The 17237-nt window shown below is 34.4% G+C and overlaps 1 protein-coding gene across 2 annotated transcripts in view; it reads right to left on the minus strand.

Moving 5' to 3' along the window:
- Positions 1–17237, minus strand: part of LOC149772822 (midasin-like) — a 270606-nt gene that overhangs the window by 20449 nt on the left and 232920 nt on the right. For both annotated transcript variants that reach the window (XM_089947241.1, XM_089947240.1), the window contains exons 87-95: positions 16902–17081; positions 16080–16239; positions 13192–13304; positions 10311–10607; positions 9120–9221; positions 2996–3097; positions 2261–2464; positions 1005–1310; positions 485–606 (exon numbers count right to left, since the gene is read on the minus strand). In XM_089947241.1, coding sequence (XP_089803367.1) covers positions 485–606; positions 1005–1310; positions 2261–2464; positions 2996–3097; positions 9120–9221; positions 10311–10607; positions 13192–13304; positions 16080–16239; positions 16902–17081 — 1586 coding nt within the window. The remainder of the gene's footprint in view (positions 1–484; positions 607–1004; positions 1311–2260; positions 2465–2995; positions 3098–9119; positions 9222–10310; positions 10608–13191; positions 13305–16079; positions 16240–16901; positions 17082–17237) is intronic.

Below are 17237 nucleotides of genomic sequence, written 5' to 3' on the forward strand. Positions count from 1 at the left end.
ACTCTAGCTGGCTGACTTTGCATTTCACACTCCATCTTCATCAACTTTTTTTTCTGGATGGGAGGGCTGGATTTGCAAAGTAGTGGCTGTACTTCTAATACATTATAATCAGGTAGCGTATGTAAACATAAAATGCTGATGTCAAATAATACCAGTAAATATTTAGTACCATACAGACTGGTGCACTGAATCCAATTTTTCAAAACCAGTCAATATTTTTCTGTACCTGCTGTTTGAAGACCCCATTTTTCAAGTTATTAATTTTCCCCTGATTTGTTACTGACCTTTTTATATATTTTTCTTTGTACAGATCCCTTCCCCCAATTCATTAAAACTGAAATCCTTTTCACCTACTTTAAAAAATACTGCTTTTCTTGTTGCATACTACAAGTATACTAGCTTTGTTGTCTTAGTGTGTTTAGTCATCCTAGTAAACAAAACTTTGTTCCAAGGGTCAAGTGTTACACGTGTGTGGAATACATACTTGAATTTGGAAGCCTGCGTGGGTTCGAGGATAAGACGTAGTTGTTCACACAGCTCCTGGGACAGATTGGACATCAAGGCCTCATATCTTTGCCACGCCTCTGCTGCCACTCTTGATGAAACCTGAAAATTAAACTTAATGAATTTTTTACCTCTCCTATTTGAATGAAATTTATACTGTTTAAGCCAGTGAATTTTAAATCTCTCCCACATGTATGAAATATATAATAACTACTTAAGCCAGTGAAGTTTATACCTCCTATCTGTATGAAATTTATAATACTGTTTATACTCATGATTTCAAGAAAGTTAAGAGATCAACATTCGATCCAATCCCTTAAAATATGTCCAAATATTTCCAATTAGTACAGTAGCTAATATCCTAAATTTTTTAGCATTTTCATCTTATACATAACAGTACCTCAGAAAGGACATTTAACTTTTGTGACTGATGACAAAGTTGATGAAATAAATAAAAAATATAATTTTTTATAATGTTCAGTTTTCAATATTCTACTAACAGCATCCTCTCCTGTTGCTAAGTTTCCAGAATGATTCCATTCTCCCAGATGGACCTCTAGTTCTGCCCTTAGAGCATCCATGTCAACAACACTTTGTCCTAGTCTCAACAGCTCAAACTCTGTGTGAATCGTCGATTCCAGACCCCGTGGTACTGTGGCAGTCAGCTGACGTTCTCCTGGAATCTCTACTGGCTCTTCTGATATTCTTGTGTCCATGGCTTCATCAGCGCCGCCCTCTCCTGTGTCATCTTTGCCCTTTTGCTTGTGAGACTTCAGATCTGTGGGCAACAGGTTCTCAGATGTGCACTGTAAGATTAAATTAGGATCTCATACCTAGATATACAAGTCTTCTTCGATATATAAGTATTCCTAGATATACAAGTCTTCTTATAAAAGTGTTCCTAGATATACAAGTCTTCTTAGATATGAAACTTGTGAAATAGATTTAACAGTATTCTGATTCTTAGCTGCTTGTGGCTAGTGGCATTAAAGAATAAGTTGCAAAGATGTGTGTGTGATTTAATGGCACATCAACTCAATTTGGATTAAACAGTGCCAAGTAAAAGTCAGGTTGTTCAAAGGTAAAGGCAACACAGGTAAAATCGTTAGGAAGATAAACCTTTCCAAATAAAAGGTTAAAAGGTTACTCTTACAATATGAAAGGAAAATGGTACAGATGTTACCATTCTTTAAACAGTGCATAAAATAAAATATACAAAGAATAAATCCTTCCAAACAGGGTAAAAATTTATCACATATTTTAGAAAGTCCAAAATTTTTCTGGGTGGTACATCATCAGACAGCTGACATCAGAGAAATGTCTCATTGTGTGGAGGTCATCGCACTTGACAAGAATGTAAATTTCACTTGACAAGAATGTATATTTCACTTGACAAGAATATTTCACTTGACAAGAATGTATTTCACTTGACAAGAATGTATATTTCACTTGACAAGAATGTATATTTCACTTGACAAGAATGTATTCTGCTGGAAGTGGACACTGTCATGGTATGCAGTCTGGTCAAGATTCACCATTCAGGGCCACTGTGGCTGCTTTACCTGCTATCTCATTACTCATTCTGACTAGGAAGTCAATAGTACAGAATGCATTTTCCAGTTTTCAGGAACAAATAGTGTTTTTGTAAGACTTGCAAAGAAAGGGGATGGTCAAATTTAAGGTATAGCAGGCTTATTGTAAATGAAAACAAAACAAAACAAAAACCACATCTCGAGTCAAACAATCGTACACCTACCTCCTCTTCCTCAACCTCTAAATCCTCCATCTTCACATCAGTGTCCTCATTTTCCGATACTTCCTCATTCTCCTTGTTTGGGACAGCTTGCTGCTGCTGATCTGCAGTGGCGACATCTAGTGTCTGGGCATCATAATGGGTTGTAGAGTCTTTTATGTGTTCATAAAGATCTGCCTCTTTACCTTGCTCTTCTGGTTCCTGGTCCTGACACAACAAATTGAAATTAGTAAATAAAATATGGAATTAGCATGACTTTCAAAATCTACAGTTTACTTTTCTAGCAGCTCCATTTTTTTTATTCAAGGCCTAAGAAGCGTACAATAACAAAAGAACCCAAACCCATGAAGCTGAAATTTATGTTACCAAGTTACATGTGGTTCATGTTCTTTTGAAGATTAAAAAAAAGAGATAAAGTCCAATAAACAAGTAAACTATAAGAAACTGAATTATTGGAGACAGTTTTAGACCTTTCATTACTTTGTAAATCAGATCTGAAAAGAAAATTAAACTTCAATGCAAATATGCAATTTTCAAAGTTAATACACATAAGGTACTTTAAAATATGCTTACACTTAAAAATCAACTTTATTTATCTACTTCCTAAAAAGGTTTATCCTAGAATTTCTATATGGCAAAATTTTTAACTGTTACAAACCCCTTTAATTTTAACACAAGAGCCGATTTTTGTATTACTGAAAGAAAGACCAGTCTAGGTACCTTATTGTGGATATATACCTCTTGTTTAGTCTGCTTCTCTGTTGTCTTTAGTTTCTTATATTTCTGATCAGTAGAACCAAGTGACCGGTCGACATCCGACTGGCCTGGCTTCCTCTTTGACTGATAACAAGATAATAATATTCTGTTACTGCTTTATCCAGAGAGAAATTTTCTTCTATGGTGTTGTCTGGTGTATAATGACTATGGAACCATATTCCATCAGGCAACACTTTTGGAGGACAGTTACCATGGGACAAGGTAATAGATTTGATACAAAACACTGCATCATGTGACATCATTCTGGAACATGTGTAATGACTACTGCCAGGTATATTGCATTGGAAACATAGGGAAATGCATACTGTATTAAAATAAATCCCTGTAATTAGATAACTGGAATTAGAGAACCAATCATGTAATAAACCTCTGTAGTTAGGCAATCTGAACAAGAGAAAATGAGGTAAGCAATCAAAACTAGAGAAGTAGTTAGACAATCAAAACTAGAGAAAAGCAGCTAGGCAATCTAAACTAGGGAAGTAATTAGGCCATCAAAAGTTAAAGAAGTAGTTAGACAATCAACTAGAGAAAAGTAGTTCTTCAATCAAAATTAAATAGTTAGGCAATCAAAACTAGAAAAAAGTAGTTATTCAATCCAAACTTAGAGAAGTAGTTAGACAATCAAAACTAAAGAAAAGTAGTTAGACAATCAAAATTAGACAAAAGTAGCTAGGCAATCAAAACTAGAGAAGTAGTTAGGCAATCAAAACTTAGACAATCAAAACTAGAGAAAAGTAGTTTTTCAATCAATACTAGATAAGTAGTTAGGCAATCTGAACCAGAGAAGTAGTTAGACAATCTGAACTAGAGTAGTTAGACAATCAAAACTAGAGATTCAAAAATAGTTTTCAATCAAAACTAGAGAATTAGTTAGACAATCAAAACTATAGAAAAGTAGTTTTTCAATCAAAACAAGATAAGTAGTTAGGCTATCTGAACAAGAGAAGTAGTTAGACAATCAAAACTAGAGAAGTAGTTAGACAATCAAAACTAGAGAAGTAGACAATCAAAACTAGAGTAGTTAGGCAATCAAAACTAGAGAAAAGTAGCTAGGTAATCAAAGCTAGAGAATTTGTAAGGCAATCAAAACTTAGAGATGTAGTTAGATAATCATAACTTGAGAAAAGTAGCTAGGTAATCCAAACTAGAGAAAAGTAGCTAGGTAATCAAAACTAGAGAATTTGTAAGGCAATCAAAACTTTGAGATGTAGTTAGATAATCATAACTAGAGAAAAGTAGTTCTTCAATCAAAACTAGAGTAGTAGTTAGACAATTAAAACTAGAGAAGTAGTTAGACAATAAAAAACAAGAGAAATGTAGTTAGACAATCAAAACTAGAGAAGTAGATAATCAAAACTAGAGTAGTTAGACAATCCAAACTAGAGAAAAGTAGCTAGGTAATCAAAACTAGAGAATTTGTAAGGCAATCAAAACTTACAGAAGTAGTTAGATAATCATAGCTAGAGAAAAGTAGTTCTTCAATCAAAACTAGAGTAGTAGTTAGACAATTAAAATTAAAGAAGTAGTTAGACAATAAAAACAAGAGAAATGTAGTTAGGCAATGAAAACTTGAAAAAAGCAGGCAATAAAAACTAGAAAAGTAGTTTGGCCATCAAAACTAGAAGAGTAGTTAGGCAATCAAAGCCAGAGGTCATCATATGATGAATTCCTGTGGACGATTGGAACTAGTTAATGTGATAAATCCCAGTAGTTAGACAATCACAACTACAGAACTCATCATGTGATGAACCTCTGAAGCTTCATAATCTGAACAAAAGAAATCATCATGTGATAAAATCTGTAGTTAGGCAATACAAACTAAAGAACTCTTTCTAGAATGAATACTGTTATCAGCTACAGCCATTTGCAGTCAATCAAACAATAGATACCTTTGTGTAGCTTAATAGGTTATAACTCCTTAGCTTTCAACCTTATCACAAACCCTTCATCATGTACAGTAGTATTTTATCACGTGGTCAACATTTAGTTGATCACGTGACTCCAGTCCAGAAGTCATTGCTCTGATTAAAGGCTTCTGATAAGGTTGAAAGCTAATGATGATGCTACAAAAAGGTATCTGTTCTTAGTTTCATACAGAACTCATCATTTGATAAGTTCTGTAGCTAGGCTATCAGAACAAGAGAACTCATCATGTGATAAATTCTGCAGTTAGGCGAAAAGAACAAGAGAACTCATCATGTGATAAATTCTGTTGTTAGGCAATAAGAACAAGATAACTCGTGTGATAAATTCTGTAGTTAGGCAATAAGAACTAGAGAACTCATCGTGTGATAAATTCTGTAGTTAGGCTATAAGAACTGCAGAACTTATCATGTGATAAATTCTGTAGTTTGGCAGTAAGAAATAAAGAACTCATGTGATAAATTCTGAATTTGGCAATAAGAACTAGAGAACTTATTATGTCATAAATTCTGTGTTAGGCAATAAGAACTAGAGAATTCATCATGTGATAAATTCTGTGGTTAGGCAATAAGAACTGCAGAACTCATAATGTGATAAATCCCTAAAGTAACCAAATCAAAACTAGAGAACTCATAATTTAATTCGTTTTTAGCAAATCTGAAACATAAAACTTATGTGATAAGTCGCTGTACTTAATCAGAACTAGTAAATTCATAATATGATGTACTCAGATAAATCCCAGTAGTTAGCCATTCAGAACTGAGAACATATAAACATTCCAAATAGTCAGCCTGTCATAACTAGAGAACTCATCATGCCATATACTCAAATAAAAACCTGCAGTTAGCCAATCAAAGTTTAGGAACTTCTCATGTGATGTATTAAAATAAATTCATGAAGTTAGCCAATCATTACTAGAGAACTAACTCATCATGTCATGTACTAAATACATCATTTACAAGACAAATACGCAGATAAATGTAACGCACACATACAAACTCCATTTTTAGTTCAAATGTGAACCCTGTACTGGAGATCTGTTAAATTAACTTTTTTTTACCTAATGTGATAAAATCATTTCTTTGGGTAACATGTGAATTTGTTAAGATTTATAAGTATGGTGTTTATAAATACTGATAAAATTTACTGAAGTGATGAATAAATAGGAGCCTTAACATATTTTCAAATTGAATCATGGCAAATATTCCTCTAAATCTAAGCATGTCATTAAAACAAAACAAGATATAGAATCTAATTTGAGTCCACCTTTCCTTCTAAGCAATATTTCCCTGTATCCTATGTCCTTTTGATTGTGTGACTGATAATGTTTTTATTATGCCCTGTGTGTCTTTTTTAATGTCTGACTAATAATGTAATTTTGTACCCTGTGTGTCTTTCTTATTGTGTGACTTGTAATAGTTGTTTGTTCACTATAAGTCTCTAACATTGTGTAACTCATAAATTAATGTTTGTTTGTATTCTATGCAACTTTTTCATTGTGTGACTGGTAGTGTTTTTTGTACTCTATCTTTTTATTGTATGACTGGTAATTTGTGTTTGTGCCCTGTATGTCTTTTATATTGTGACTAGTAATGTTTGTTTGTACTTTGTATGTCCATTTTATTGTGTGACTGGTAATGTTTGTTAATCAGTTGTATTTCTTATGTGGAAGATGATATAACCATTGTCTGACAGGTACACATACAAACCGACTCAAATTCACACAACCCTTGTCTGATGAAGTACACGTACAGACAGACCCAAGATGACACAACATATGTCTGACAAATTACAAGTATTACAAGTACAAACTGACACATAACCTTTGTCTAATGAGGTACACGTACAAACAGACTCAAAATGACATAACATTTGTCAGATGAGGTAAATGTACAGACTCAAAATGAATGATAATTGTAATGAAGCATCCTGATGACTCAAGGTCACTTGGAATATTTGCTAACTGATATAACAATATTGACAATGAACATACAGTGTGACCCTGCTATAGCATGCTCCATTATAGAACAAACGTGGATATAGCACAATTGTGGCATGGCTCCTGAATTTTGTAAAAAAAATTGAACACAAAAAAAATATTTTTTCAAAGTACAAGAAATAATGTATGAAAAGTTTATGATCATTTTGGGGAAGAGATCATGTATGAATTCAAATATAACATGATCATGGAATGGTTCCTGAAAATTTGTACACTTGTTAGTGGTTTTTTTTCTTCAAAGTACGAAAACTATGTGTAAAAATGTATTATCATTTTGGGGAAGAGATTGCATATGAATTCAGATATAATATGATCATGACTCACAAGATGTTACAATAATTTCACAAATTTCATGAAGAAGTGCACATTGTTTGGCCAAACTAAGCTTATCTTAGTTTTGAAGAAAAAAAGTCAGATTAAAAAGCTGATTGGTGTTCATCTTATTCTTAATAAACTATGGACAATAATGCCAGCAAGTCTTCAACAGTTATCTTCAATACATTCCATGTCAGTTTTTGCTCAAATGAAAGAAAAGATTCTCATCGGAATATATAAATCAAATGATTTCAGTAATTGCTAATCTTCAAAGTTAATCTCACTACTAAAGGTTGTTCTAATTATGACGCAATGATTTTTTTTTTTTAAAACAATACAAAAGTGATAGCTGCCAGCACATGCAAAAGGCTTTGTGGTGTAATCAATTGTCATGCCGTCAGTTGACTGCAGAATACTATATACCAAAATAATTACCCCACTGATCCTTAACAATTATTCCTGCTGTATTATTTCAAACTAATAGGGGTCAATGTTAATTAATTATTTAGAACAGATAACAGGATGAAGAACAAAAAGCTTTTACTGTTCAAGGCTGAAGCTCTGGGCAGTACTAAGTCCAGAGTTAAACAAATGCAATTAGCATCAAGATTAGTATTGACAAGTCAAGCAAACAGTGCCAGGATATTTACCTACCATTTTATGGGAGTGCAATAGATTATCAATGTCTGCTCAATCAACCATCCTACATAACCAACGAAACATGTTTACTGACTAAATTTTCAACATTTTTGGTCATTGTCACACACATGACCCCCCCCCCCCCCCCCCGTCATCCTGACAATTTTTATTTTCTAGCTTCAAATCATTAACATATACACAGGATACTGTCCTTCAAGTCTTAACATTGATTGGAACAAAACCATTTAATTATAGGGGTTAATGGATTGCTAATATAATCAAACATTCTACTTCCTGCTTGTTGCTTATAAAACAACTTTTCAATGAATACTGTGCAAATTATATCAATTTTCTTCCTCTGTTCTGTAGAGAATGACTAAACGTCTTTTAAGAAACTTGCTATGAATTCAAAGAGTCAAATGGTTTACTCCCAAATTGGACTCTGGCAGTTTACATGTATGCACACCTGTTACATTCTCAACACAAGAGCATTAAGAGGTCAATACCTTTGATCTTCCAGGTAAATTTTCAGCCAAGTACATGTGATTTTCAAGCCTAAATACAGGTTTCATTTAGAAACTCTCAATGTCTGAATTTTACATTTTACTGTCCACCAGAACTCAGACGCTTTGGACGTGACCAGTGAATATAAATATTGCAGGAAAAATACACCACCCGTTTCATAAGTTTGTGTGAAACCATTAAAAAGAAACTAAATGTCAGGATTCAAATGTACCTAGCAAATACTTTTTTTTTAGAGAAGTGATGCTGTATTATACATATTTTGGATGGAATTACTATTATGAATAAAAACAGATTCAACTGGTGAGTACACATACTCAACTATTTACGCTTATGTTACAGATTTCATATATAAATAAATATTAAATATGTAATAACTATTTTAAGCACTTGTTTAATCTGAAAGAAGCTGATAACTATTTAGTATTGCACCTACATGTATCCCCCTACTTTGTTTGTGTCTTTCGGGGGTAGGGGTAATATGTCATTCTCTTCAGCTAATTGGCCTTGTTGGTTATAACACAGTTTGGTTCACAACAAGGTCCTCATTTTTGTTATAGTAGGGTCACGCTGTATTGTGTTGTGTCAAAAATGCTTTTATGTGATTTATAATTTTGTGCATTTCTTTATTTTGCTTTTAATATAAATGTTTCATTATGCTAATTGCCACCAGGTAATAAAATGTACCTTTTTCTTCTCCCCTGCCTCTGATGCATCTGTTGCTTGAGATGACCTCTGACCTGTATGACCTTCAGTCTCCTCTGACCTTGCCATTCCTGTTTCTTTACCCTAAAGACATGGATAAATTCATTATTTATAATCAACTTAATTTTACAATCAATTTCATTTATTTAGTAGAAACCAAATACCAATGACTAAGACGTACATGTACTATACAAATATGATATTCAAGTTTTACATTTCGACTAATAGTTCAAGTTTATTGGTCAAAGTCTTGTGAATAAGAAGCATGGATCTGATATGATCCTACTAAATTCATTAACTGTTAATACTTTGTCAATCAGGAATCTATGATCCAATACTTTAAGACATACTGTCTTTTAAATTGTAGCCCCAAACACCAAATCTCCAAACTAATGAACCATAAGGTCTGATAGAGTGGCCACACACACATAATCTCCAGTCTACTGGATCATGTGGACTGATGGAGTGGCCCCACATAGATAATCTCCAGTCTATTGGATCATGTGGACTGATGGAGTGGCCCCACATAGATAATCTCCAGTCTATTGGATCATGTGGACTGATGGAGTGGCCCCACATAGATAATCTCCAGTCTACTGGATCATGTGGACTGATGGAGTGGCCCCACATAGATAATCTCCAGTCTAATGGATCATGTGGACTGGTGGAGTAGCCCCACATAGATAATCTCCAGTCTATTGGATAATGTGGACTGATAGTGTCCCCACACACATAATCTGCAATATGTTTGATCATATGGACTGATGGAGTGGCTCCACACACTACATCTTCAGTCTATTTGATCCAGTAGTCTAATGGAGTGACCTCACACACTACATATCCAGTCTATTGGATCATGTGGGCTGATGGAGTGGCCCCAAGCACTACATATCCAGTCTATTGGATCATTTGGACTGATGGAATGTCCTCAAGATACTAAATACATTCTGCATAAATTCATTCATTATCTGGACAACCAATTATCAAGATGACTAAGGATAATCAAGATTTCATTATATATATAAACAAATTCAATGCAGTATTGACAAATCATGTTAAAACCATCTTATACCAAAAGTTCATGTGAACTTGAATTAAGGCCAATGAACATTATAAAGCATTAAAACAATATGCAAAGAATCATACAAAGTACACATAAATGCAAACTATTACTTCATCCTGATTATCCACCGTTGCCTCATTCTGTTGTCCAGCCTGGTCCACTGCAGTGTCTGACATCTCAGCCAGCTGAGTATCATGTGATGTCTTCCCATAATGCTCTATGGCCTGATTTCCTTCCTTCTCCTCATCAGGCAATACATCCTCCACCCTCTCTGCCTGCTGCTCAGAGTTTAATGTATCCTCAAGTTCTTCACCTGTTTCCCCTTTCCCTTCCTCTTCATCCTTATCCTGTATACTCTCCTCCTTTAACTCCTCTGACTCTTTCTCCTCCTCCTGCACTGCAGTTTCCTATCAAGGATAAAACAAAATATCTCAGACTAATAAATGAACATATTTGATTTTCAGTACCTTTACTAGGTAGAATTTCAAACATTTCAGAATTAAGATTATTATTTGCTCTGCATTATCCAAATGTTTCACAATGTCCACAAATACTCAAATATGTTTTAAGCCTGTGTTGAATTTGTCCTACTCAATGCTATAATTTTTCCTACTCAGTGCTATAATTTGTTCTACTTGATGCTATAATTTCATAGACATGGAATGGTCCAGAACCTTATAATTTAATGTCAATATTTCATAAAAAGGTGAACAGTATAACAAAGCATTAAATTCTGTGTTATGCATCCTCCAACATCTTGTAAAAGGCAACTAATGGAGGCAGGCATCATGATGGCCCAGTGGGTTGGCATCCCCTTCTCACAACTGCAAGGGTGTGGGTTAAAAACTTACTATCACATCAGCACAGGTCAGCTATTGTGGTAGAGAAGCTGCCAGGATTTTATCTAAATGGGGAGAGTTTCCTCCACATCACCAAAATAAGGGGCAAGTAGAACAAACGAAAGAGGGGGAAGGGGAGAAGGAAATAACCATGGTTCAATATTTACCTAGCACTTAAATATGAATCTTCCTTTCTTCCTATTCCTCTCTGTTAGAACTATATTGAAATCAAAATCCTCAAAAATGCCTCCTTTAGTTGTACGATCATTAACCTGTTGGCTGTTTCTAAGCTTAATCTTTTCCTTACCTATTTATGAATATTGTTCTGTGCTGAGAACCCCTTTCACTGTCTGCTATCTGATCAGGCATATTAATAGCTAGGTTGGTCAGACTGGGAAGCTGTTTTTTTATGGCTGTTATGTACAATTTTCCAAATTTTGTAGGTACTGTCTCTTGGATATGTCAGCTCCAAAATCAGATTGTTCACTTTCATAAGCTCTGCCAAAGTTTCGTATTTTTTAATCAGTGCATTGTTGACTACTATCATGCCAAACTTCTTTATCTGTTCCATAATGCTGTATTAAGATTTTAAGTCTGTCAGTGCCATAGTCTACTTGTTCAGGCAGTTATTTTGATCAAATAAATATCCTTACTTTTTGATTTCTTTTTAGTTTCTTGTTTATTCATTTATCTTAACCCTTAACTGAGTGCTATATATTTTTGCTGCACAATACCTCTCAGCACTGAGTTGTTTGTTAAAGGAAATGAACAATTGCAGTCTACGTATAAATTCCCTGTATTTTAAGCTGGCTAGGTATTTTACCTTTTCAACATCTAATTTTGAATAATGCAGATTATGGATCCGGCATGACATCTGCTTTTATCCATCCAGTGTGTACACTGAACGCGTATTCAGGTTAAAAATCACTCACTTAATTTCTTGTACCATTTCCCAGCTGCAATAATCTGATACTCTTAAAAACTTGAAAAATCATTGTTGTTGTCATTGTCACCATCAGCCAGTATTTGCCAAAAAAAATCATCATCTGAAGATGAACCATTCTGGGTGTCAGCCATTTTGGAGATTTCTAGTTAGCCCATATTTTAAACATGTATCTGTAAGACTTCCAGGATGAATGCATGGTTCAAACTATGACAAAATGCATGTTCCAGTGCCCAATGTAAAAATTTAATTTAAGAACCATTCATATCAACCTGAAGTAGATAAACATATCTAAACAGTTGCATACCTAAAAAAGACTTAGGAGACCTCTACTGGCAACACAACTTAGGTTGTGACAAGCAATTTAAGGTTCAATAGTTAAATAAACATTATTTACTGCAAAAAGTACATTTTTATAAACTAAGTTATTGGAGTTTTTGCTCATCACTGCTCTTCAAGTGTGCAAATCTCTGCTGTGGTCTGTCTTACCTAAGGCAAGGCACATTACTCCAACTGCCTTAGTACTGATTAACCTACTTGTGCTGCTAAAACTTCAAACCAAATTACTGCTGTAATAAGCAATAACACACGAAATGGACATAAAAGATGCAACAAAGCTTACTTGGTGGGAGGGGGTGGGGAGCTTTACACTACAGACAATAAACAATTACAGACCCTTGTAGAAGTAAATATGAAGTTTTAAGAACTAGGAAATCCATATTACTGAGGCAAAGTATATCTTTATAAGATCAAATTTTGATGGTTTATAAAACTTTGAATTCACTACATGAAAGGTCAAATTTTGTTGGTTTATAAAACTTTGAATTCACAACATGAAAATGCCATTTCAGCTGCTGGCATTACATGAAAATTTCATTCTAGCTGCTGGCTCCACAGGAAAATTTCATGTTAGCTACATGGTCCTACATGAAAATGTCATGCTAACTGCATGGTCCTGAATATGTCATGTTAGCTGCTGGTGTTACATGAACATGTCATGTTAGCTGCTGGTGTTACATGAACATGTCATGTTATCTGCTGGTGTTACATGAACATGTCATGTTATCTGCACGGTCTAAGATGAACATGATGAACATGTCATGTTCAAGTATGATGACATGATAATACAATATCATTAATTATAACTTATTACATAAAACTGTGTCAGCCAATTTAAAAAACATCTCTTACAGGGACAATATAAATTACCTGTGCACTGGTTTGCTCCTCCTTCTCTTCCCCTTCTTGACCCTCTTGTTGTCCCTTATCGTCTGCTTCATCTTCTGCAGGCAATTTGGTCTCTTCCTTGGTCTCAATCTCACCTACATTCACAGTGGAGAAATTGTTACTTCTGTTTTTAATACTATTTTCTCTTTTCTGTTTTGTACATGCTTAATTCCATATGCTAAATTTGCACTAGCACATGCACAAAACAATTAGCATTGTAAAGCAATTAAAATGGTGTACCATAATGTTGTCAATATTTTTGAGATATGCAGAGAGTCTTAAAAAGAAACACGGTCAAATTTATATTAGCATATACGTATAAACAGCTCAAGTTAACTTTTCATGATGCTAGCCAAAATCAATAAAAAGAATATATCCAGTTCCAAAAACTAGCCACAAAATCAATAAATGGAATAAATCCACTTGCAAAAACTAGCCACAAAATCAATAAACGGAATAAATCCAGTTGCAAAAACTAGCCACAAAATCAATAAACGGAATAAATCAAGTTGCAAAAACTAGCCAAAAAATCAATAAACGGAATAAATCCAGTTGCAAAAACTAGCCACGAAATCAATAAACGGAATAAATCCAGTTGCAAAATCTAGCCACAAAATCAATAAACGGAATACATCCAGCGAATATATCCAGTTGCAAAAACTAGTCAAGTCTCGCACAACATACATAAAGCTCCATATACTGTTATGACTTATTATCAATTAATTAGTTACAAGATAATAAGTCTGTCTCATAAAATAAAAATTTATGTGACTGTCATTGAGCAACTCAATGACATAAAGCTATCTATGTAATGCAACATTTTGGATCAATGGTAAAATGCTTTGCCTGTGTACACAGCATGATAAATGACCCAGGATGATCTGATAATTGAACTGCACCCTTTTTCACGCAAGACTAGCATGTTATCCACTGAGTCACAGTATCAAACAAGGAATTGGCAAGACAAAACAGATACAAGGCACATCAAGATTTATCGGACAAAGTACACTTCAATTTGAATCAGAATAAATTATGTTGAATTCCTGAGATACGCTGGTTACAAGGGGTTGCTGCAGTGGAGATGTATCATTAATAGCCCAACAGAGATATCTCCTTCAAAAATTGAACCTGATGAGACCTTTTCAACACACATCTTCATGTAGTAGGCAATTCACCTACCAAATGGCTTTCAATTATGTGTAAGGGTTGCAGATCTTTGCTGGCTACATGAAGTGTAAATGGACAGACAGATAAACTGATGGATGGATGAAAAGGGTGATTACTATATGGCTCAATTCTTGGCCCTAAAATTGGTACAAGGTCACATACAAAGCTGTGCATACAACATTAACCATTACCTGGTTCTTAGACTTATTAAAACTGGAAAATACCATGTAGAACAAGAGTCCCTCAAAGGTACTGATTAGAACAAGAGTCCCTCAAAGGAACTGATGCTCCACTGACCAAGATAAGAACATTTCTTCCTTTCAACTGCTCAGCATTGAAATCGTCTCTGATACTCAAGACTGCCATTGTATTGGATATAAAGTCTGAACCATTTTCATTTAAACTCAGCAAGACATCATGAAGTTTTCTGATGAAAATCTATGTGGATATGACCACCCATTCAAGGGGATTAGTAATATAAGATTTTCAGGTCTGCTGTTATGGCGCCATACCTGATGTAAGAACAACGCCATTTTCATTTAGTACCAAATAGATAGTATATAAAAAAAAATCTTTAAAAAATCCAAGAAAATTTGATCATCCATTGAGAAGAAATAGCAATAACAAGATTTTCAAAATGGCTGCCATCATTGCAGCCATACTGAATGTAAGAGATGCACCAATTTCTTATTAGACCAAATTGATCGAACAAATCTTGTGGTGAAAACCTGTGCCAATATGACCATCCATTCAGTAGCATTCTGAGTTTCAAAATGGCTGCTGTGGTGGCCATCATGAAGATCAGGTCATTACAATTTTCATCCAAGACCATTTAGTAGTCATTATATCAAATTTTTTCATGAAAATCCATGTTGATATTACATTCATTTAGGAGGTGTGGTGATAAGATTTTCAAGATGGCCATAGCCGTGGCCGTATTGGATGTCGAAGTGTCACCGTTTTAGTTGGGATCAACTAGACCTTGGGATGAATTGTGTGTCATTTTTATGGCAATCCTCAATGCAGTTCAGGAAGAGATGAGAAAAACAATGCACGTATAAATAAATGGGTGGCACATAAACAACAGGCCATCCCACAAAATCTTCTGATCTATAACCAGCAGAGATAAAAAAATATAGAGACTGAACTTTACTTTAAATGGTCTTTGGTGCCTATAAAATCTAACAAATATTTTGCATATATAATGAGATTTGGCAGATTTGATATTTAATTTATGAAGTTATAGCAGTGATCTTACAAAATAATTTGCCAAACTGGACACAACATAAAACATCTCGACTCCTCAAGTGTTAAGGCACAACTTACTATTCTTTCTGAAAACATCAGTAATAAGTCTAACTACAATGCAAAACAGATTCCCAGATGGAGGTAAAGAGTTCATCCTTTTGGGAAAACCAAAAGTCTGTAACAATAAATGTCAAAAATCTTTAAAAAATCAGTCAGAACTGAACACTATTCTGGACAATATCAAAATCCAGTAAATAAAGTTACATTACAATAGCATGTAATGGAATAAACATTTTTTTAAAACAAACAAACAATTAGATTAAATCAAATATAAATGTTCATGGTTTACCCTTACTGTAGACAAAAAGTTACTACATCAGAAGGAAGTCATGAAGTTAACAACAGAAAAACTCAATTATGGAAACTGTACATTTCCTTAACAAAAAGTAACTCACCTGGAAGCATATCCTCCACACCCTCCCCATTTTCCTCTTTCTCCTCTTCCTCCCCATCATCAAGGTTCAGATCCTCGGGAAGATCCATGGCCTCTGGAGCTGTCTGATCCTCAGTCTCCTTGTCATGGTGTGGGTCCACACGATTGTCATCATAATCAGCCTGTAAAGGGAAATAACTCCAACCTAATTCATGTGTGTATCACAAATCTTCCTCTCTATCATATCCTTCATTACAAAAATCATTTTAGACATAATGTGTACTAAAATGGACCCCATCTAAAATATTAACCTTACATTATAAAAAAAATATATGTGATAACTGAAATTTCTAGATTTGTTCCATATATTCTACAAAAGCTTTTTTCACTCCTGTGATACAAGAAACTGGTGATGACCTGAATGTTAGGCTTGCCACCTGGCTTTTGGTAAACTGTTGTTGTACAGGTATCCACAAGCATATTCTAAGCACCATGAAATAAGCTTACCACATAACTTTAAGTATAAACAATATTAATACTGATATTAATCTAGAGTGATGATGTATGGACGACTGTATAGACATTCAGGCTGAATTCTAAGTGATAGCTCTATTAAGCTTCTACTAAGAAAGGCTGATTCTGTATAATGTAAGTGTGACTATATTCTATCTACTTTACAAGAAATACAGAAAACAAAATACAAACATTCATGTCCATAGGTGGATTAATCTGACAATGCAAAATTAATGGATACATATTTGACCTATCATTTTTAACAGGTATTTCTGAACTCATTACAACTATCTAAACTGACATGCATATAAGAGTATTAAAATTCCTATACCTCATCAATCATTTCTTCATCCAAGTTGTGAGTCTTTTCTTCTTCCTCTTCACCCTCCTGTTGCTGCTCCTGCTGATCCGATTTCTGACTGGTCTCTGTCCCATTTTGGTTGTCATCCTTGGCAACCAGTTCAGCTTCACTCTGTTTCCCTGACCCCTGGCCAAACTCCTCCGTGGCTTCCTGTACAGAAAAAAAAAACAAAAAACAACTGACCACATGTTACTGACTGTTATACTTAGTACATGCCGACACTAGGTTTATTTCTGGGACAAAACACAATTCTTTCAATTGCTGTAATGGTACTAATATTTGATGAATGTTTCACTCAGTCTGGTT

This window comes from Sinohyriopsis cumingii, unplaced genomic scaffold (genome assembly GCF_028554795.1).
Source record: "Sinohyriopsis cumingii isolate HCF-2022 unplaced genomic scaffold, ASM2855479v2 utg001164l, whole genome shotgun sequence".
Taxonomy (NCBI): Eukaryota; Metazoa; Mollusca; class Bivalvia; order Unionida; family Unionidae; genus Sinohyriopsis; species Sinohyriopsis cumingii.